Raw genomic sequence first — 23,567 nt, 5'->3', positions numbered from 1 at the left:
TTCTAACTACCTGTATTACACCCTCTATTGGTTCCTCCATTTACCTTTTACCATCTACACATTCGTCTATCCATTAATCCAACTACCCCCCACTCAATTACTAATTACTACTAAAACTCTCCACATATATATGGGTGTACATATATTAGAATCTATATTGATATCTTTATGTATATATATATATATATATATATATATATATATATATATATATATATATATATATATATGTACTATTTTTTGTAGGTATGCCAGAAATACTATTATCTTTAGCGCACCTACTTACTTATCGTTGTGCAGGTACATTTATATTTGTATGTGTATATATATATATAATAATATGTCTATATAAAAGCCAAGTACGTCCAAGGATTGAATACTGTTGCCATATCTGGGCAGGAGCTGCTAAAAACAGCCTATCCTGCCTTGATAGAGTACAAAATAAACTTCGTGGCTTAGTGGGGGATGCCCTTTTCTCTACCCTGCAACCTCTCTCCCACAGAAGAGATGTTGCGAGCCTGTCCTTGTTTTATCGTTATTTCCATGGCAGATGCTCGTATGAACTCCAACCTTTTGATAAAATCCATATTATACGTTCTTTACATCCAAGCAAGTTGGATCAACAAAAACATTCATATCCTTTTTCTACAAATCCTCCTGCTACAGGACTTCTGATAAATGTATTATTTTAATTTTGACTTTCCATATCTCACTGACTTTAGCAAATAGGGTGCATACCTTTATAACTAATTGCTAATATTTTCTCTACTCTGATGAGATGGTAGACATCGAAACCCTATAGGTTAAGGAGATTAATTTTCTAAAACATTCTTTGACATGCTTAGAATAATAAAAATTCTTTGATATGAAACTCAACCACTTCATTTCATTTCAATGAGAGTTTTTTGAAATTCATTGAATTACAATTTAATTTATTTGCTCTATCTTGCATATCGAGCAATTCTTGTTTAGATGGGATTACTTATAGAATATTACTGCCAGTAATATATTGTAAACCTACAATCTCACGTTTACATAACCACTGATTGTTAAATAAAACTTTTCCGAAGAATATGCATATATATATATATATATATATATATATATATATATATATATATATATATATACATATATATATATATATATATATATATATATATATATACATATATATATATATATATATATATATATGGATGTGTGCATATGCATATATATGTATATATATGTGTGTATGTATGTATATGAGTATGTGTGTATCTGTATGTATGTCTGCATTTAGATGCATGTATGTTTGCATGTACATTATATATATATATATATATATATATATATATGCGTATGTGCGTATGTATCTATGTGTGGATGTGTGGATATGTACATATGTATGTGTGTATGTATGCGTATGTGCGCGTGTGTTAGCATATTTAATAACTCTTAACTACCTAAAAACAACTCAAATGAACGAATCGACTGATGGTGGCTACTACAAACATTCAATATGAAACCTCTTACTTGTCTGCGTATATGACACGTACACAAATCCTTTCTCTCTCTCTCCGTCTCTCTCTATCTTCTCTCTCTCTCTCTCGCTCTCTCTCTCTCCTCTATTTCATATACTCCAGTGCCGGTCTAAACAAACAAAAGCAGCTAAATCTTTAAACTTAAAATTGAAATTCCTTCTCCCTCTCCTCCCGTGCCCCCTTTTTACCTCCCTCTCTCCCCTCCACCTTCTTATATCAATATATCTCCACCCAGGCCTACCTGAATCTGCTACCCCCCACACTAAAATCTAACGTATTTTAACCTCCAAAGTTTAACTATTGTCGATACCCGTCTCCCTCACATTTATTATCCCCCCTTTATTCGTTCTCGTATTTCCTCTAAAATCCTTCTTCGAAATAATAACAACCATTTCTGTAAGGTCTGACGAGGCTGCTTGATCGTAAACATGGCCCGGAACAGATACAACGGTAATAAAAAGATAAAACACATATTTGATCTGCAATAGTATTGAGCACTCTCTTCAGGTTTTTACTAATTTCCAATTTTACTATATATATATATATATATATATATATATATATATATATATATATATATATATATATATATAACATTTGGTGATACAGTTAACATAGATCTATTCGCCTTGGTCCTGTACTAATTTCATATAATATTACTACATCTATATTGAACACTTATTCAAATATATTGTGACTATATACACTGCTGTGTTATTTGATTCCAAACCGATAGTATATATGGTCTTCTGTAATACATATTGAAAGTCTGACACTCTTATATAATATTTTAATTATTAGTTTCCATATTGTATTAAATTTTATACTAACTATGCTCTGTCTATATTTTTAAAACCTTTTCTCATGAGATTGATTATTTCTCCTCATATGTGGCCAGTTTAAAATTCCAATAGTTTTGATAGTCCACATAAAGATTCTCCAGTTCAAAAAGATGGATACAATTTTATCAAATATCCGCCTGATAATAGCATTACTGTTAAATACTTTGTTTGCAGCATACAGTACAACTGTATTCCGGTGAATATTGCGAATGCGATGATTATAACTGTGATTATTATAACGGCGAAATCTGTGGCGGTAAGTATATCACACTTGACCTGTTTGTCAGTAATTTTTCTGTATTTAATATATATGAAAAATTTATGGAATTGCGAAATATTTTTTCAACATTTTGAGTTTGCCAAATATTTATAAAACTTTTCAGAATTTGCAAATTTAATAAGAACATGTTTGAATTTCCAAATAGTTATAAAACATTCGTGGAAAGTCATCTCTTTCGAATATTTATATATTCATGAAAGTTTTTTTTGAATTTTCAAACAGTAATGAATAGTGAAATTACTTAGAAATTTTAAAGAAAATAATGAAAATATTTTTGAATGTTTAACAAATAATGATAATAATTTGGAATATTCAACATATAATAGGAAGGGAATTTCTTTTAAATATTTATATAATTTTGAAAGTTATGGAATGTTCAAAATTTAATGAATAATGAACATTTTTTTTACTTTTAAAAAACAATAAAAATCTTCTGGAATATTCAACAAATAATAGAACTATTTTTATAAATATGCAAAAAGTAATGAAAATATTTTGAAAGTTCCGAAATGTAAAAATAATATTTGAAATTTTCAACAGAAATAATAAAACTAATGTAAACTTTTATAAACATCATAAAATATTTAGCAATTTTCCAAATAACAATAGAATTATCTCATAATTTTCTAGTAAACAGTGAAAATATTTTTATATAAACAATCAAAATATTAATAATTTTCTAAAAGTAATGAACGTATTTCTGAATTCTACATGAACGATAAAAATATTTTGTAAATTTTAATAAATAATCAAAGTATTTGGAATTTTCATTAAAAAATGGAAATATTTTTAGTATTTTCAATAAGAAATAAGACTATTTCATAATTTATAAAAAGTAATGAAAATTATGCAAATAATTAGGAACCCCTCAGAAATATTTATACTTTACAAAAATTACTGAAAATGTTTAAGACTCCATCCTAAAAAACTGTTGTAATCTTCTTAATCTGTCATTTATTTATTATCTTTACTCTAAATTTCCCTACGCGACTTTTAGTAATCTCTCGAAGCACTTTTCATTCGGTTGTCAATATTCGTTATATATTGTACAAGCAGGGTTACGCAGCATTGCCCAGGCCAAAAAGTTAAAATGTTTCTATAAACACCTACCTATCTTTTCATTCTTATTCACCCAGTTGTTCCTCCTCCGCCTCCCACCCACTTCTATACTTACTCATACCATTACTCTAATTGGACTTCTGCAAAAATAACTCGTATTTCTAGATTCCGTGAGGTTTGTGCTGACACAAGAGAATTTAAAATTGATTAAAAAGTCTGACTGTAAAAATGGTCCCCTACCCAGAGGTCTAAAAATAAATAATATCATTTTAAATAAATTTCAGTCATTATTTTTCGATATAAGTATGTATAAACTTTGTGGGTATTTGTTTTGTAGTTTATTTCACTTTTAGCCGGACACAGAAACATACACATAGACAACTTGAATGCCTACCGGAGAGAACTTGAAAGCCCACTAGAGAGAACTTGAATGCCTACTAGACACTATCTTCGAATGTCTAAAGGCTCTATATACAGGGGTTTATCATAACAATCTGTCATGGGCTTACTTTCTCCATAGAAGTAAACCGTGACCTAATATTCAAAATCCCATAGTATTCGCTGCCCAAATATGGTTAACGTACATTTGTTTTTTCCGAGGAATGGTGCACCTCCAAGTGATGTTACCTCAAGTAATAACACGAAGCTGGATACTCCACCAGACTAGATAAATTCTTGTCCTGGAATCCAGTAAGACGTGTAGACCAAAATGAAAGATATACTATGATGTATGAAAATAGTTAATTGGGGAGATGAAACTTATATTCTCAATTGCTTTACTCGGTGTTTGAGAGATAAAGAACTTAAATGGAACATTTGAATATCTACGTATCTTATATAGATTTCAAGTGTTAGCCCCAGATTGTGGGCCCCTTGACGTCTGACAACTTCAACTGAAGTAAAATAAAACAACTGTCCTTTATAATATGGATGAAATCTTTATGGACATATTTGGAAATTCCAAAATCTGTATTAAGCATTTTTAAATTTATTATTTAGATTATTTTCGCCCAAAAATTATCCTTCGCTCTCCATGCTTCTCTTTTCTTTCTCTTCTGCGCAAAGCGCTGACACAAGAGAATTTTAAATTGATTAAAAAGTCTGACCGTAAAAATGGTCCCCTACATGGAGGTATAAAAATAAATAATATTTTTTATAAATTTCAGTTATTATTTTTCAAGAGGTACGTTGAAGAATGTACAAACTTTGTGGGTATTTGTTTTGTAGTTTATTTGTCTTTTAGCCGGACACAGAACCATACACATAGACAACTTTCTTTTAAATCGTAAATTTCATCTTTATGAACATATTTTGGAATTCCAAAATCTGTATTAATTATTTTGAAATTTCTAAATATGATTTAGAATCTGTTTCCTCCACTTTCTTCTCCTTCCCTCCTCGTGAATCCCTTTTCTTATTTTCCTCGTTATTATTTCTTAAATAGAGAAAATATTCAAGTGACAAAAAATGTGCTTTTTACAATGACGGAACATTTTGATACTTTTACAAGGCGCTGATCGTGGGATTTGTGTGTGTGGAAAATGTCAATGCCATAATGGCTACCTTGGTTCCGATTGTTCCGGTTCGAACTCAACAGAAGGTTGCCGTGCCACGAATGGGGTAAGCCCTTTTTTCTTAAAATATACATCTAATACATATAATATATTATATATAAAATGTTCTATGTCTGTCTGTCTGTCTTCATATTTTCAAACTATCTCTACCGAAACTAAGTCGCAGCGCGTCACTAGGGGGCTCAAATGATTGAGTGCTTAAACCTAAACGTAGATCTCATGAATAAAGCTTCGTTCTTAAAACTATCCGCCTGTGGAACTCTGTTCCACTGGTCTGCTTCCCATCTGACTGCAATATTGCCGTCGTCAAGCCCAACGTAAAGAAGTTATTGCCCAACCGTTCTCTTAAATAATAAATTATACCAAAATTTATACTACTAACGATTATTGTGCTATTGTCTCAATGACTAACGTATGCTCGAATAGTATCTGGGCCTTCATAAGTGGTGAGTTATAAGTAAAATAAAAGTCACGGCGTTGCTCGTGTTATAAAGGGTAAAACACCGTATTGCTTTTTGTTCTAGTTTTACAGACTATGGTTCCGCTTCTTAATATATTCGGAACAAACTAATATTTCAGTAAACGATAATTACTGTGTCATGCTTAAAATAGTGTTGAAATTTCATAAGAAATCGCATATGCATATTTAAAGATTTTAAGAGTTAACATATAAATGTTCAGCATATTAAGATTCAACACCACTTCCATTGTCTTCCCTATATACTTTTCTGCATATGATTTGCATTTCACAAAAATAAGAATTCGCCGTCAACAATGTCTCGCTCCTTATTTCTCTTTTATTTTATCTCTCTTTCTGTCTCTGCCCTCTCTGTTTCCTTCCCTCACTATTTCCTCCTCTCTCTCCCTCTCCTCTTTCTTTCTCTATTTCTCTAAAACAAAGCGAAAATCCTATAAACTGTTTGGGTGGCACCCCTACAGATTCTGACGATGGACTTCTTGACGTTACTTCTTGTAACTAGTTTCTGCTAATTTGTATCTAAATGTCAGTAATTTCTTCTCTCTCTCTCTCTCTCTCTCTCTCTCTCTCTCTCTCTCTCTACTTTAATCTTACTCTCGCGCTACTGGCCTTTGTCTCTCTACTTGTCTTTCTCTCACTCTCGCTCTCTCGTTGCTCTCTCTCTCTCTTTCTCTCTCTCTCTCTCTCTCTCTCTCTCTAAAACAAACGAAAATTCTATGAACACAGTTTCTTTCCTAGAACTACTCGTTTATGGACCACAATACCGCGGAGCTACTTCTAGACTGACTATAACCTGGCCGTTTTAAAGCCCAATATAAACAACCTTTTGTTTAGCCGTTCTCCTAAAAAAAAAAACTTTGGAAATAATCCATTTTGATACGATTGGATTGATAATTGTCATAATTTATTTTCTCTCAGCGGCTATGCAACGGCAAAGGATTATGCGAACATAATAAATGTCGATGCGAGGGTGAGTATCTCGGACCGACTTGCGAAGACTGCCCGGTAAGTTCAAATTTTACTCATTATTTACAATTTCTATGCAACATATTTGCGACCCATATATACAGATTTATCTATAACATTACTTTAGCAAAAAAAAAAAAAAAAAAAAAAAAAATGAACAGTGATCAAATAATATTATTATAGTAGAATTGACTGCAAATTAAAGTAACACAAAGTTTTGGTAACAAACGTGTTCCCACGAGATATAAGCAGGCACACATGGCATGTAAAGTTAATTGAGATCAAATAGGTCCAAACTAGATAAAACAAATAGACATAAGAGCATTACGTATGACGTCACATATATGGTTAGGAGGAATGTTGGTTTAAATACCGGTTTGCGTAGGGGATAGCCAATAATGCTGTAAAAGAAAATAACATTTTTATAATCGCCAAGAGCGAAATTACCCCCTTTAATTTTTGTTAACTATGTCTACCCATTTGTCCTTAAAATATTTCCGAGAATACGAGACCTTGTGTGTGTTAGCTATTTATCTCTAGAATACGCAATAATATTCTTCCAAGGAACCTATTTTTCTCTTTGTACACATATAAACACATTTGGAGAAACGTAACATGCAAAAGACATACGGTTACGTGTAACATGCAGGAGTATTGGAATAACATAAGAGAAACATCAATTGCGCATGCATGTTATAGTTAAACGTATGTCATTTGCGTATTACGTTTCTCCTAATGTATTTATCTGTGTACAACGAGAAAATACGTTCTTGGAAGTAAATTCTTGCGATAATAAGATATTCCTACTTCTTTATTATACTTTGATAAAAAAAACATCGCATAAAAAGGATTCATATTAAAAAAAGAATTAGATGAGATTTTATGACGTTGGTTCTCTGTAAAAGCCAGAACAAAAATATGTATACACATATGTAGCCAATAATGGATGTATAAATAAATAATTAATTACATTCTTTTTATTCGTCGAGCACACATGAGTGTCAGTGCATTTAACCCTATGAAACTACAACCATATAACCAGTATATATATATATATATATATATATATATATATATATATATATATATATATATATATATATATATATTATACAGGGTGACCCCAAAAACAGAGGACATTCAATTGTTTTTCTGAGCATTTTACAGTTAACGGAGAAAAAAGGCCATAGACCCTAGTGTTTTGATGTGATGTTTTGAATATAATAAATCAGTTATGATTAAAGTTTCATTTCATTCGGACAAAACACTAAGAAACGGGGCCTAATTAGAGTTGGGGGCCGTTCTTTTTTGGTCACCCTGTATATATGTATATATATGTATATATATATATATATATATATATATATATATATATATATGTATATATATATATATATGTATATGCGTATATATATATATATATATATATATAGCATGCATTCAAGAACACTTTCTTTAAGTTAAGTTCCCATTTCTTTTATTTTTGACGCCCTATTAGCGGTTTTACCGGCTAAAAGTTCATAAAGGACGGTCTACAAAAATGCAATTCTTTGACCCGCATCACATCGATCTGCTGTCTCAAGTATCGGTTGAGATGCAGTTTAAAACTGAAGATTCACTGACGTCGTAAATTTTAGAATAAATCTAAATAAAATCTGCATTTTATAAAGCCAGTATAACGCAGTTTTTTTTAATTAAAATTTTATTTGATATAATCAAGTTTTCGATGTTATCACTAGGGCTGTTGCAACAGCGTATTCTTTTTATTGTTTTAACTCGTGAGTATATATCAATCTTGCTTTCCCGACTTGCTAGAACACCTTGATTCTGAATCTTGCTTTCCCCGCTGCTGAAAAACCGCTTCTGCTGTATCAGTCTTCAAGAATTCCGGTGAAAGAACTGACCCACTAAATTATCGCCCCATTAGCCTTCTCCCACTTTTCGCCAAAATATTTGAGTCCTTAGTTAATCAATCCCTAGTCAAACACCTAACAGTTGCTAAATTCCAGACCGACAAACAACATGGATTCAGGCAAGCCCGTTCAACATCAGATATCTTAACTGTAATCTCTGAACGTATATACCGTTCACTGGACAAACAAGGCGAGGGTAGAGCGGTAGCCCTAGATATATCTAAGGCTTTTGACATGGGTATGGCACGATGGTCTTCTAAGGAAAAGTAAATCATATGGTATCACTGGAAGAATACATACAGTAATAAAATCCTTCTTAAGTAAATGAAAAATCCAAGTTGTCCTCGACGATCGTACATCTAAACAATATGATATAAATGCGGGAATACCCCAGGGGTCTATACTTGGACCTGATATTCATAAATGACATCCCTGATAAAATTGTTTCGGAGATGGGTATATTTGCCGATAACACAACCCTCTATAACAAGCATGAGGGGAAAACAAATGAACACATATCTAAGGAAATTGCTGAAAAACTAGAGGATGACCTCCAATCTGTAGTGGAATGGGGACAAAAATGGATGGTCAAATTCAGTGCTGCCAAGACTAAGCTTGTTTTCTCCAATAACTATAAGAAACCTTTTCTACCACTAATAGAAATGGCCAAGAACACTCTGCCCGAAAGTACTTCTTTTAAACTCCTCGGCCTAACATGAACTTGAATATATACATTGAGAGCTATGCCAAGGCTGTTGCAAAGAAGCTAAGTGCTCTCTACCGTACCAGAAAATTAGTTACGTCTGAAAGTATCCTGTACCTCTATAAGGCCACCATTCGTGATGTATGGAGTACTGCTGTCACATTTGGGCTGGTGCATCTGCTGCTTGTCTCTCACTCCTGGACAGGGTTTGAAAGAGACTCGCCAACCTGATAGCTCGTGAACTGTCATCTAGGCTTCAGCCTCTCTCCCATCGACGAAATGTTGCATCCCTCTGCCTGTTCTACAAATACTTTAATGGTGAATGCTCTGACGAACTGCAATCACTTGTACCTCCTCGACGTGACTACCCCCGACAAACCTGACAAGCAACCAAGTCCCACCCCTTTACAGTAGAAATCCTTAGGTGTAAGAAACCCTTTTACTCCAGTAGTTTCCTCCCCAGTACTGCAAGTCTTTGGAACTCCCTTCCAGGATACTGCTTTCCCAACTGTACTGATATGCAGAAGTTCAATTGTAATGTGAACAAACATCTTTCTACGCATCTCCCTTCATAATGCCCCTGCAAATCATGTCCCATACTTCAAAGTGGCACTTGCCTTGTTTGGGGTGAAAATAGAATTATAATTTTGAAAAAAACCGTTTATATATCACATGTTTTATATAGACTGATGTGGTTCTCGTTTGATTGCCTGTATCTTACTGTGTCGCATATACACTTGAGTCAAAAACTGAAAAGAATATGCTGTTGTAATAGCCCGAGTTTTACAACCTTCAGAACCCGTTCGTCTTTTTGTCTTTTTTTTTTCATGTTTTACAAAGAATCCAAAATTTACTTAATAAATAAATGTTCGCCAGATTGTTCACTTATAAGGAAAATATATGCAAAATCTTGTCATCTTATGCTTGTGGCTCGTACGATACGTATACATTCTTTGTATGAATGGACATTTACATTCTAATACGCGTTTTTTTTTATTGCTTTCTCTTTGTTATCATTTCAGACATGTCCTGGGCCTTGTGCAAGACTGAAACCATGTGTTTTATGCCGAGTCTTTGGAACAGGAAGTTTTACATTCGAGAGATGTATCAAATGCGAGCCAATTATTCTCGTCGACAGCATTGGTAACTCTAAATTTTTACGCTATAAATATTGGAAACACACACACACACATATTGCAATTAAAATGAACAAAAACAAATCATAATACCATTAAAATTAACCAAAAACAAATCATGATACCATTAAAATTAACCAAAACAAATCATAATACCATTAAAATTAACCAAAACAAATCATGTTACCATTAAAATTAACCAAAACAGATCATATTCCCATTAAAATTAACCAAAACAAATCATAATACCAGTAAAATTAACCAAAACAAATCATATGACCACTAAAATTAACCAAAACAAATCATATTACCATTAAAATTAACCAAAACAAATCATATTACCATTAAAATTAACGATCACAATTCATATTATTCCTAATATACCTAAATTACCTCCCTGACAAAATTGTCTGTGAGATGGGTATATATGCTGATGACACCATGCTCTATAACAGACAAGACAGGAAAACAAATGAACACATATCTAAAGAAATGGCAGAAATACTAAATGATGACCGCCGATGAGTGGTGGAATGGGGACAAAAATGGATGAGCTCATTCAATGTTTTCAAGGCTAAACTTATTTCCTTCAATAATTACAAGAAACATTTTCTACCACCAATAGAAATGGCCAATGACTCTTTATCTGAAAGTACATCTTTTCAACTCCTCGGCCTAACGTTCACAGAAAACATGAGTTGGAACAATTATATTGAGAGTATTGCCAGGGCCGCTGCGAGGAAGGTAAGTTCTCTCTACCGAGCTAGAAAGCAATTAACGTCCGAAAGTATAATGTATCTCTATAAGGCCACCATTCGTTCATGTATGGAGTATTGTTGTCATATTTGGGCTGGTGCATCTGCTACTAGTCTCTCGCTCCTAGACAAAGTTCAAAAGAGAGTGGCCAATCTGGTAGGTCTTAAACTGTCGTCTAAACTTCAGCCTCTGTCTCATTGACGAAATGTAGCATCCCTCTGCCTGTTCTACAAGTACTCTAACGGAGAATGCTCTGACGAACAGCATGCACTTGTACCCTCGCGACATAAATCCCGCCGTCAAACCCGACAAGCAGCTAAATCCCACCCCTACACAGTAGACATCCCTAGATGTAAGAGAGCCTTTTACTCCAGTAGTTTCTTCCCCAGAACCGCTAGACTTTGGAATTCCATCTGGGTCCCTGCTTCCCCAACTGTACTGGCATGCAGAAGTTCAAGTGTAACGTGAACCGACATATTGCTGCCCAACTCCCCACATAGTACCCCTGTAGCTTATGCCCCTGATAGTAGCCCCCTACATCAAAGTGGTAACGTGCCTTGTTTGGGGTGAAAATTTAATAATAATAATAATAATAATAATAATAATAATAATAATAATAATAATAATATATATATATATATGTGTAATTAAAATATATATATATATATATATGTGTGTAATTAAATATATATATATTACATATATATATGTGTAATTAATATATATATATATATATATATATATATATATATATATATATATGTGTGTGTAATTAAAACATTGCAAAAAAATTAAATTTTCTGATTTCGTAATGATGCCCATATTCTTTTTTTTAAGTTGATATATTCCTTTTCTTCTGAAAATGTAGAGGCGGAACAAATTTAAAAAAATTACATCATAATTACACGAACGATTCTGTGATGTGAAACAGGTGCTGTCAAGAATCAAGCATTTCCACGTACTTATAGAAATAACCGTTAAGATGGTCAACATTTTGAAATTAAGAATATAGACTTTTGTCACATATGCATATATATATGTATATATATATATATATATATATATACATATGCTAGCAGGCCACTGGGTATTGCTCGGTCGTAAAATACACTGGAATATAATGTTTTAATTAATGCAGATTTCGTATATCTTTTTATATTATATTTGAGCCAATATATAGTAAAAATTTAAAAAGTTAAAAAAAATGACCCGTTCGCCAACCGAGGATCGAAACCAATATGTTTAGTTTACAATTTACTTTTTCCTTTGACGTTAATGCCTGAGTTTTGAAAGCATGCTTGCTGTAATACAAAAAATTAAAACATGAACCAATAACTATTACGTTATGCATGCATATCTGTAATGCCGTCGTTCTACCTTCGCCAGGCAAATTCTATTTCCTTTTAATTTACACAGCTTTGCACCGATTTTCCTCGGCTAATATTCAAATATAAATTTCACATGGATTCGAATATCCTATATATTAAGTTTTATGTCCATAGACCAAAAACTTTAGGAGGAGTTTGGTAGGCAATTTTTTTATAAACAAATATACATACGCATGCATAAATATATATAGAAAGATGGTTGTGTTTACTGTAACCTTTTTACGCAAATATTATGCAAGTATAAATCGTGTAAGATATCTATCTAAACTAATAGAGAATTTATTAAAATGAATGTTTAAAAAAATATGCAAATAAGCAAAGTCTTTTGCAGATGAATGCTATTCCACAAACTATGGGCACTTTCACTGACAGTACACCCATGAATATCTAGTCCCCTTCGAAGTAATCCCCTCCGGCTGTAATGTACATATTGTTCCATTTCCACAACTCATGGAAATCCCCTATAAACCTCCTCTTGTGTGAGCGTGTCAAGAACCCTCATGGCAGCCTCTTTTATCCACTGAATTCTCTGATAACAACACCCCTTTAGGTTTTTCTTGAGCGGAGGGAATGGCCACAAGTTACAGTGACCAATGTGTGGACTATAGAGAAGGTAAGAAACTGCCTTTATGCCTCTCTTACTCAAACGGTCTGTGCTCTTCTCTGAGCACACCTGGATCATATTTCGCTCCAAAAACTGTGCACTTCTTGTTTCTGAAATTCTTTATTTAAGCAATCAAATCTGGTGTTCTGAATTTTTTTCTCCTCACACTCCTCTTACCAAGGCGAATAGGCTCCCTGCCCTCCTTGAATCTCTTATGCCACTTAAAAACTGATGCTCGAGTCAGGCAAGATGGTCCCTAAGCAAGCTGTAGCGTTCCATCTTATCATATATTATTTTTCTAAAGTGTCCTCATGTTCAATATTGCATTTTTTTTTTAAATCCACCAGATGTGACAATCAGCCCTTTTTAGGGTGTATTACAATTCATCGTGTAGTTGTTTGTTTAAACCTAAAACCATAAAAATCGGTCAGTCATCTCATAAGAAATATAGCAATAACATACTGAATTTTCAAAAGTCCACAACAATTTTAATGCGTGTATAAAAAGTCTGGAAACTGATTAAAGGCATCTGGTAACTAAATTTATACGCTGTAGATATAGGACATACATATACTATAGATATAGGAAATACATATACTATAGATATAGGAAATACATATACTATAGATATAGGAAATACATATAGTATAGATATAGGAAATACATATACTATAGATAGAGGAAATACATATACTATAGATATAGGAAATACATATACTATAGATATAGGAAATACATATACTATAGATAGAGGAAATACATATACTATAGATATAGGAAATACATATACTATAGATATAGGAAATACATATACTATAGATATAGGAAATACATATACTATAGATATAGGAAATACATATACTATATATATATATAGGAAATACATATACTATATATATAGGAAATACATATACTATATATATAGGAAATACATATACTATAGATATAGGAAATACATATAATACCAATGACTGAATAAGTTTAGGATGAAGCTCTTGCAACTAAAAAAATTATATATAATTTTTAAGGTACTAAATTCCTAATGGTAAGTGCTAAAATCGAACCATCGAATAATTACTGTTTATATTACAGTTCCATACCGAAACTAGTGTTGCAAATTTTCAAATAAATTATAAAAATCTTTATCTTGTGTGTTGCTTTCTGATAGTAAAATGTGCTATTCAAGCAGAAATCGTTTCGTCTGTTTCATCGGAAACAAAATGTCGAGCTACGTTATTAATTTGTTTCAACGATTTGTTTGTTCATCTTGTTGCATCTTTGAGACAAGAATGTCCTGAAGCAGCAGGTACTCGCCCCAAAAGGAACGGATACACAAATCCTATTTCCTTCTTTTGTAAAAATATATTACCTTTTGAGAAAATACCCGCTTTTCTAACGACCACCATATATTAAAACACATCGTTTAATAAATCCCGGTCCTGATAATAACGGAACCAATAAAATTATATACAATTTTTATAAAATGTTTACTTTTATGTTCATCAATTGTTTTCATGTGCGTCAACTTATTTAATGTAAGTCAATTTATTTAATGTAAGTCAATTGAATATGCTTCAATTTATTCAATGTGCGTCAATTAATTCAATGTGCGTCATTTTATTTAATATGCGTCAATTTATTTAATGTGCGTCAATTTATTTAATGCTTGTCGATGTATTTAATGTGCCTCAAATTATTTAATGTTCGTCAATTTATTCAATGTCGGTCATTTTATTTAATGTTTGTCCCATTATTTAATGTGCGTCAATTAATTTAGTGTGCATCAAATTACTTAATGCTCGTCACTTTATTTAATGTGCGTCAATTTATTTAATGTACGCCAATTTATTTAACGTGCGTCAATTTAATTAATGTCCGTCAATTTCTTAAATGTCTATCAATTTAATGTGCATAAAATTTACATCCGTAAATCTTATTAACAGTTTAGCAGATATATAAGTTCTGCATCTTGTTAAAATGTGCCTGTTCTGCTATTTGGTTAAAAAAATTTACCATATCGACACGTACTTAGAAGTCACTCTCGCCACAATGTGCTTTTCTCTCTTCTATTTTTTTTTCGTTTTTCTCCCTTCTCTGTCACTCACCTCTCCCCGAAGCTTGCTCATTTGCATTTTCATTGGGCCAAAACATTACTTCCTTCACCATCAACTGGGCACATTTCTACAAGAAGGGGTCGCTTTTTTCGCCGGTATTTTCGAAAGTCATCCCCTCTTTTCGATAGTCTAGCCTTAATTTAAACATACACTTGAAACATACGGTTTTGGTGATGGGTACAACAGCAAATACATAATTTTTTTACGTTATTTTCCTCCTTGCGGCACGGGTTCGAGCCTGCCTGCCTACTATCACTTTTTTTCTCAACACACATTTTCAAATACCCGGGTAACGCCGGGTACCCAGGCAAGCGCAAACATAAATATATTGATTTAAAAAGACATGATTGAATTGATGTTTTTTTTAAATGTGTGTTTTTAAATTTCATTCCAGAAAAACTGCCGGCGAGCAGAGACGGACAGTTCTGCCTCTTTCTTGATGAGGCCGACAGTTGTCGCGTTCGATTCGTTATTGAACGTAAAGTTGGCGGTCTGAAAGTAACTGCACTCAGCAGAAAAGGTAACGTATTGGAATTATTCCATGCTCTGCTGCGATTTGAATTTTGTCATATTTATTTATTCTTTTTTTTTTTTTTTTTTTTACAAGATGGTCACCACTTATCATGGCCCGGAAACCACTCGGGGATAAGGGTTATTGCGTATATAATGTTGAGATTTGATAAAGTGTCTTACTTTAAGGGATCGGTTCATCAGGAATTTGTTTATGTTGGACTTGAATAACTCTAGGTCGTAGTCAGGTTGGAAACAGGCAACCTGAACAGAGTTCCACGGGCGTGCACTTCTAAGAAAGAAGTTTTGTTCATGGAATCTACGTTTTGGTTTTGGTACAGATAAAAAGTGGGGAAAATGTTTGACAGTGGTTTCAGCTAGACGGGTGTTTTTCGTGAAAGATTGGCGAGGGGGGAGCAGGGATTGAAGCTCAGACGAGCACCTGCCATGGAAGTAAGGATAAAACAAAGACAGGCTCGCAACATCTCTCCGCTGCTCAGCTACTTTGGATTTAACGGACTGAGCATATAGCTCTCTTGCATTTTTTCTTACTCTTTTATTGCTGGCAGTCCTAAAAGCAGCTTTAGTCTCAATACATCTATTACGTTGTTAGCTATGGAAAAAGTGATTTCTGTGCGCGATTGCAGCAGCACATTCTGGGGAGAACCATTGCTGGCTGTTAGGTTTTTGTTGGAATTTTTTGGATGGAATGAATCGGTCTATGCCTACAATTTATCATTCGCTCGGGTCTGATACTATGGAGGACACCTCCTTTTTTAAACATGGAATGTAGGGGTAGATCAGACATAAATGTACGGAAGCTACCCCAGTCAGCCGTAGAGTATCGATACACAGTACGGTGGAGAGATACGTCTGAAGAGTTATTGCATTCCGTTTTTATCTTAACTGATACAACCGAGAGGTCGGAAGATCCCAGAGGAGACAGAACGGAACATGAACATAGCTCAGGGGAAGTTGTGAAAAAAGGTCTAGAAGGCTAGCGTCTGACCGGAAGTATCGGGTACAAAGGTGGGTTCGTGAACAATCGTCTGTCTTGTTCGAGTAGGTCAACCATTCCACATTGTGGACATTGAAGTCACCACAAATATGGATGTTAGCCGAAGGATGAGCAGACAGGATGTGGTTAATTTTCTCAGATATACTCTTAAAGAGAGCAACTCCGCTGTTATGGAGGCGATAGAGGGCAAATATAAATGCAGTGGTGTAAGCAAGTGCAACCCAGAAGGACATATAATGTTGATCAGGGTGTTCACTGGAGATATCTCTACCACACGGAAAGCCCTCTTTAATGTAGGTACATATTCCATTCCCATGGCGATCTTGAGGGTCAGATTTAGATGTTAAGTTAGAGTATCCTTTAATTATGAACTCATCTGAGGAAGTTGTCGGCCCTATTCTATGTTTATTTGTGATTTTTTGTCTGGAGATATTTCATGTTGAGGATTTGGGATGTGTGGAACAGTTTGACAGACGTGGTTAGGCCATGACATAGACGGAAAGCAGGAGAGAAAAAGATAAGATTTTTTTGTAGCACATGATAAGGTAAAGCCGTAACAAATACCCACTAGTAATGCATAGAGAGGCCCCACCATAAACTACTGCATAGTCCAGAATCCATTAACCAGGCGGCAATACAGCAGCTCCAGTACTTTGCACCTGATGATAGGACAGCCTCCGTAGTGGTTAATCCAGGCGGATAACGTCAGCCCAGATGAAACATTTACCCCCAGTACCCTTACTAGTGACATAGCCACAAGGATAGATATAGAAACAGAAGGTTTCTGACATCTCAGGCTACTGTTCACGAAGTACTTCCGTCCTTTTTCTTTATCCGTTGTCGGAGAAATAACTCATTTTAAATGAGGACTGAGGAACAAATAAGGAGAAGCGAGAGTAACGAGAGCTGCCGATACCGCATCCAGCATGCGTTGTATACTCTCCATCAAAAAAGGGGGTTAGACGACTTATTAATATTCACTTAGTATAAGTCCGTAGCTCTAATTTGAAATTAAAGATATTTGAAGATAAATTCCCCTCCCACGTTTACGAATGAAATGAAAATAGAATACATTACTGTAATTTCCACTGAGGTATTAAACTTTCTTCTTATCCAAAAGACACCTCCAACAAAAGAATTATAATAAGGATAATTAAGCACCAAAATACATTTAACATACCGCTGCGGAGTTAACGCGTGTTGACATATTCATTAAACTTATTTCTTATTCAAAAGACACCACTAGCGCGTTTGAAGGTTTTTCGTTAATGACTCTTGCTTTTCAAGTTTCGGTGCTTATGGCAGACTGGGTGGGAAAGGGTCGTGGTGGGAAGGGTGATTTCGTTTATATTTATACAGAAAAAGTAATGTAATAATCCTAAAACAATTTTTTTTTCTCTCGGGAGAGGGGGTATTCTAGATGATTTTGCATTTAACGACTGACTGAAATAAAATATATTAGACAAAATTAAGTCAAATAAAATAATTGTTTACGAAGACTATTGCCTAGATTTTACTTAAAAAGTTTTTTTTTTCTGTCATTGGTGTGGCATGCCATGATTAGAACGCTGCCAAATTTATCGACTGCGGATTTTTTTTCTTTTGACTCAAAATCCATATGCCATCTCGGATAAGGAAAATGCTAATTTTTGAACTCTGAGATGAAAATAAATTTTATAATGCACATTTATGTGATTGTACACGTACACACACACACACACACACACACACACACACACACACACACACACATATATATATATATATATATATATATATAAGTCACAGATTAAAGATCAAGTGAGATATCCTGTTAGATATTACATTGAGGTAATACATTCAGGGTGATCCTAGCCAAAGAGGAAAAGCTCAATATTTAAAAATAGAGCAATATATAAGTATAAAGTAAAATTCTGAAAATCAAAATGCAAACATATATTCGAGTTAAGCATTTATTGTTTGACACAGCTGGACATTTTACGAACCGCATTTCAGTTCCTTTGATGATATGATCCATTTTTGAAAATCCATGGATTAAGGAAATAAACATAACTCTCCTTCATATATTCATTGTGTCAAACAATAAATTCTTAATTCGAATATATGTGTTTATATTTTGATTTCAGAATTTAACTTTAACCATTACACTCAAATTTTGTTTGATAGCTTTTTATTTCGCCGTGCGACCTTTTATTTTAAATTTCGGTTGGCATGTATATTTTGACGGTTAGTAACGATTCTTCTCAAGTGCTTTCAATCAGTACATCCGATCGTCGTCAGGAGCGATTGATGTTGTCGTTTTATTTATTGAAGATTGGTGTGTTTATAGTTAGTTATATTTTTTTTTGTTATATAGTTGGATGTAAAAGATATATATATATATATATATATATATACAAATATATATATATATATATATAATGCAGCTTGCCGAACAAATGTATTTTAGAGAAAAATCATATCAAGATACGAAAAGTCCAACACAGTTAAGAGGAGCATTTAAAACTAAATAAATAAAAAAGTAGTAATAAAAGTTACATATAACTTTATTATAACATCAGATTAATAAGGAAGTAATAATAATAGTTTCGAAATTACATGCAGATTTCTTATTTATTGTTATGCAACCAATTATCTATTGATTATTATAATGTACCCAATGCATAATAGTTATCATTCGGCATGGCCCGCTCGTAAACTACGCCTAAATATGATATTTTATTTCATGCTTAGCTCTTATTTATTATAAAGTCAAGTCTATATTTATTATTATCTATTATATTTATTATAAAGTCAATTCTCTATTTGTTATTATATTGTAATCAATATAGAATAGTAATTTCAAAAGGTAGAAAAATCTGACTTGGCTGCCATCAGCTAGGATCGAACACCAACCATATAGCTCTCCAGAATTATTTGTTAACATCGGAGTCACCATCCGATGAATATCGTAACTCTAAAAATTAACCGACATTAACCTACAAATGTATATTTGGGCATACGTAGATTAGCAATTTAAGTCGACTTATACCTGCCAAGTACTATTTTATTTAAATGTGGATCCTTATTTTACTCGCAAAAAAACAAACAAATTGAATTTGTTTTACGGGTCTGAATTCCATATATATGACGTTCTAAATTTGAAAAATGACAGGAATTTGCTAGAGACCGTTCATTAAAAAATCGAACGGACATACTAGATTATATATATATATATATATATATATATATATATATATATATATATATATATGCATGTTTCGTGGAACAGTAGAATAATTCATGATTGTTTTTTCTTGCAATCCATTTTTTCCATTTGGCGGATCAATGTTCGAACGTTTTGTTCGAGTGTAGTTTAAAATCATATAACACACTTACGCCTTTCTTCACACTCATATTTAGCCTGATTGATGTTTTTTTTTTCATGCGAATGAGTAGGACTTCAATGACTGCGAGACACAGATCACAATATGCGATGGCCCTATATAAGAGGAGGGCACGCTTAAGTGATTTATTGATTTTTAACGATTTAAATCAACTTTTCAATAAATTCACCAAACGCAATTTTTAATTCATTATTCGCCTGACAACGACACATGGAAGTCGAAAACGTTCGCAACTATGGCAAATTTCTTTTTACGTTCGAACAAGACGTGCGAATATTGGTCCACCAAAAGAAAAAAAAATGATTGGAAGAAAAACAAACAGGAATTATCTCTGCTGTTCCACGAAACATGCATATATATATATATATATATATATATATATATATATATATATATATATATATATATATATATAGACAATTACAAAATCATATATTGGTAGACATAGTTTTACAAGTGAGAAAAACGTTTCATCCAAGGCATGAAAATTGTTAAACAAAATGTTTTTACCATAGGCTTTAAAAATAAAGGTACAAGATTCAATTTGAAATTTATTCATCTTCAAAGTGCACTTTTACAAATTTGACGAAGTAAGGTATAAAAATTTAATTAAATTGAATCCAAAAAATTACCTTGGATTTATTTTATATAATGTACATTCTGTTGCCCTTTTTAAAAAAAAAAACATTGAACATTTTATATCTATATCATTAATTGCTAGATGAAAGATAATGTTGCTTCTTGGCTGTTTGGACCATCGGAGGTGGAATTTCTGAAGAAATAGACCAACACAGAAATCACTACTAAAATAACATTTACACTTCTTTATTCCCGATAGTCTCTTTCTTCTTGAAGTTTCCAGGTCTGTTCTTATTTACATTTTCAGTCTGGAGGATTCGATCCGCCTTTTGGTTGTTCGGAGAAACCAACATCTCTTGTCAGCTATAAGGAAAAAAAAAACTCAGTCTTAATGTTTCATTCTATGTAAGCCGGTCATCGGCGTAGGATCGACCCACGTGATGCACTAAATATCCTGGAAACAGTCCGCGTAGGAAGATCTGTCGATTAGACGTCTTTTTGTCTAGATGAAGAAAAAAGGTAGCTGGCTCATTCTTCTCCCAAAATTACGTCTTGTTCCTTTAGGGTTTCATAAGGTTGGAATCTTCCGCTTCATTTATTAATGTAGACATTTAAGGCAGACACAAAAAAAAAAAAAAAAAAAACGACGCACGACACAATCGTAATATATGAGAAATATAATTAACTATTTATTCTTTTACAAGAAAATATTACAATATTTTTACAAAAATAAGTTATAAATTATAAGTAACTTTCACACAGAAAACTATCTAACCTCAAGTAATGCAGGATGCTCTCCTCCTCTCATTTACGGAGAGAGAAAAATACGTGCTCACTTTATGGCTGTCTGAACTAAAAGAGATTGAGAAAAGGAAGGGAATTGTGGGATTCCATTTTGTGTATACCTCCGATTACAGCCAAATCTCTCCCTGGTCAGACTGGATAAGGTGTTAAACAACCACAACAACCGGGTCACTAAGATATAGTGCCACACTAAGATCCACGTTGCATTGGATTAAATTAGATTGATTGAAATATATAGTAACAGATTACCTTGATTCGCTCAGGATTTAATGAAATTGATGGAGATATATACTAGCAGAATACCGGGCGTTGCCAGGGATTGAATGAAATAGGTGACAATATATATTAGCAAAATACCTGGCGTCGCTTGGGATTGAATGAGATACGTGGAATTATATATTAGCAGAATACCCTGCATCAACCCGGATTGAATGGATAAAAATTTGGGGAAATTATTGATATTGTTTTCAGCTAGATTAGTGTTCTCGTGAGAGTTTGGCGAAGGGGGACCAGAGATTGGAGCTCAGACGAACACTTGCCATGAAGTATCTTACGTGGTTGTGAATAGTAGTCTCTTACCTCCTTGTCCGGGGTGAAGGTTAGTAAAAAAATATTTATTTCAACTTGAATTTAATTTCAAAAAAACAATTCATCATGAATTTCCAAGGTTATCTGCCATTGCTTATGCTGCACCGACTGTTGTATGTCCAGCGCTTTAATTTTGACAAATATATAAACATTGTTACTAGTTCATCATAACTATTTATTCTTATCATTTTTTTTCAGAATGTCCGTCACTAAACTGAGGATGCCTGCGTATTTTCTTTTCAACAATGATTCCCTCTGCATTGTTTTATTTTCACTTGTCGAAATCGCCCAGCTAATATTTGATGAGGATGGAGACGACAGTCGACAGTAATTTTTAACGAAACTAAAAAAATTTAAAAAAAAATAGAAAAGAAAGAGAAAAATATTTTATTTGTTAAAATATCTACTATCATTTACATATTAATGAATGAAACGCTTAACCAATCAGATTTGAAGCCTTTCTAACGATCTAAATTTTAATTGGTTTATTTTCTGTCTTTGCTGCTTTTACCCAATGAAAACTAACCAAACACTTGTATTCATTTCACAAACGTGTAATTCATGATCTATCCTTTTAAATAATTCATATTTTTGTATTTTCAATAAATTTGAAACTATATAATTTTTTTTGTTTTCGTTATTTCTTTATCTTTCGTGCTAAATTCAACGACATGATTTGCTTATTTGACTTTTTTTACATGAGTCACCACTTACCAAGGCCCTGAGCTCACTCGAGGATAAGGGTTTATGAGTATACAGTAATCAATAAGATAATATTGTAGTAGTCGTTATTAATGGAAATTTGGTAGATTGGATTACTTAAGGGGGCGGTTCATCAAGAATTTGTTTATATTGGACTTGAAGAAAACCAAATTGTAATCAGCTAACAGAAGAGAGTTCCAGAAGAGAGTTCCACAGGCGTGCAGTTCTAAGATAAAAGCATTGTTCATGGAATCTATGTTTTCATTTAGGCACTGTTAAAGGGTGGGGAAAGTTATTGACAGTGGTTTCAATTAGACGAGTGTTTTTCGAGAAAGATTGGCGAAGGGGTCAGAGATTGGAGCTCAGATGAGCACTTGCCATGGAAGTAACGATAAAGCAAAGACAGGCTCGCAACGCCCCTTCTGTTGGAAGAGGTTGCAGGGAAGAGAAAGCTTGGTTTTAGATGCATTAAAAGTAACCTGCCACCTCATTGTACCAAGCGCTCGAGATCAGAGGAGACAGAATTAGAAAGAACTTGACCATTTACTGCCTTTGATGTGTTGCTATAGATGGTAGTGGCATCAGTATATATGTCAAAGAATGATTTATGTATGTATTTTGGGAGATCATTGATTTAGATC

The 23,567-nt window shown here is 33.3% G+C and overlaps 1 protein-coding gene across 1 annotated transcript in view; it reads left to right on the top strand.

Annotated features, from left to right (window-relative positions):
- Positions 1 to 22,846, top strand: part of LOC145254717 (uncharacterized) — a 281,182-nt gene extending 258,336 nt beyond the window's left edge. The window contains exons 33-38 of the mRNA XM_080113438.1: positions 2,543 to 2,624; positions 5,218 to 5,327; positions 6,678 to 6,764; positions 10,364 to 10,484; positions 15,734 to 15,859; positions 22,423 to 22,846. Coding sequence (XP_079969564.1) covers positions 2,543 to 2,624; positions 5,218 to 5,327; positions 6,678 to 6,764; positions 10,364 to 10,484; positions 15,734 to 15,859; positions 22,423 to 22,442 — 546 coding nt within the window. The 3' untranslated portion in view covers positions 22,443 to 22,846. The remainder of the gene's footprint in view (positions 1 to 2,542; positions 2,625 to 5,217; positions 5,328 to 6,677; positions 6,765 to 10,363; positions 10,485 to 15,733; positions 15,860 to 22,422) is intronic.
- The last annotated feature ends 721 nt before the right edge of the window (positions 22,847 to 23,567 follow it).

This window comes from Euprymna scolopes, chromosome 30, assembly GCF_053919585.1.
Source record: "Euprymna scolopes isolate OS-2025 chromosome 30, ASM5391958v1, whole genome shotgun sequence".
NCBI classification, from domain to species: Eukaryota; Metazoa; Mollusca; class Cephalopoda; order Sepiida; family Sepiolidae; genus Euprymna; species Euprymna scolopes.
The sequence above is the reverse complement of the archived record's forward strand: the minus strand, read 5'-3'. Positions and strand labels throughout refer to the sequence as shown.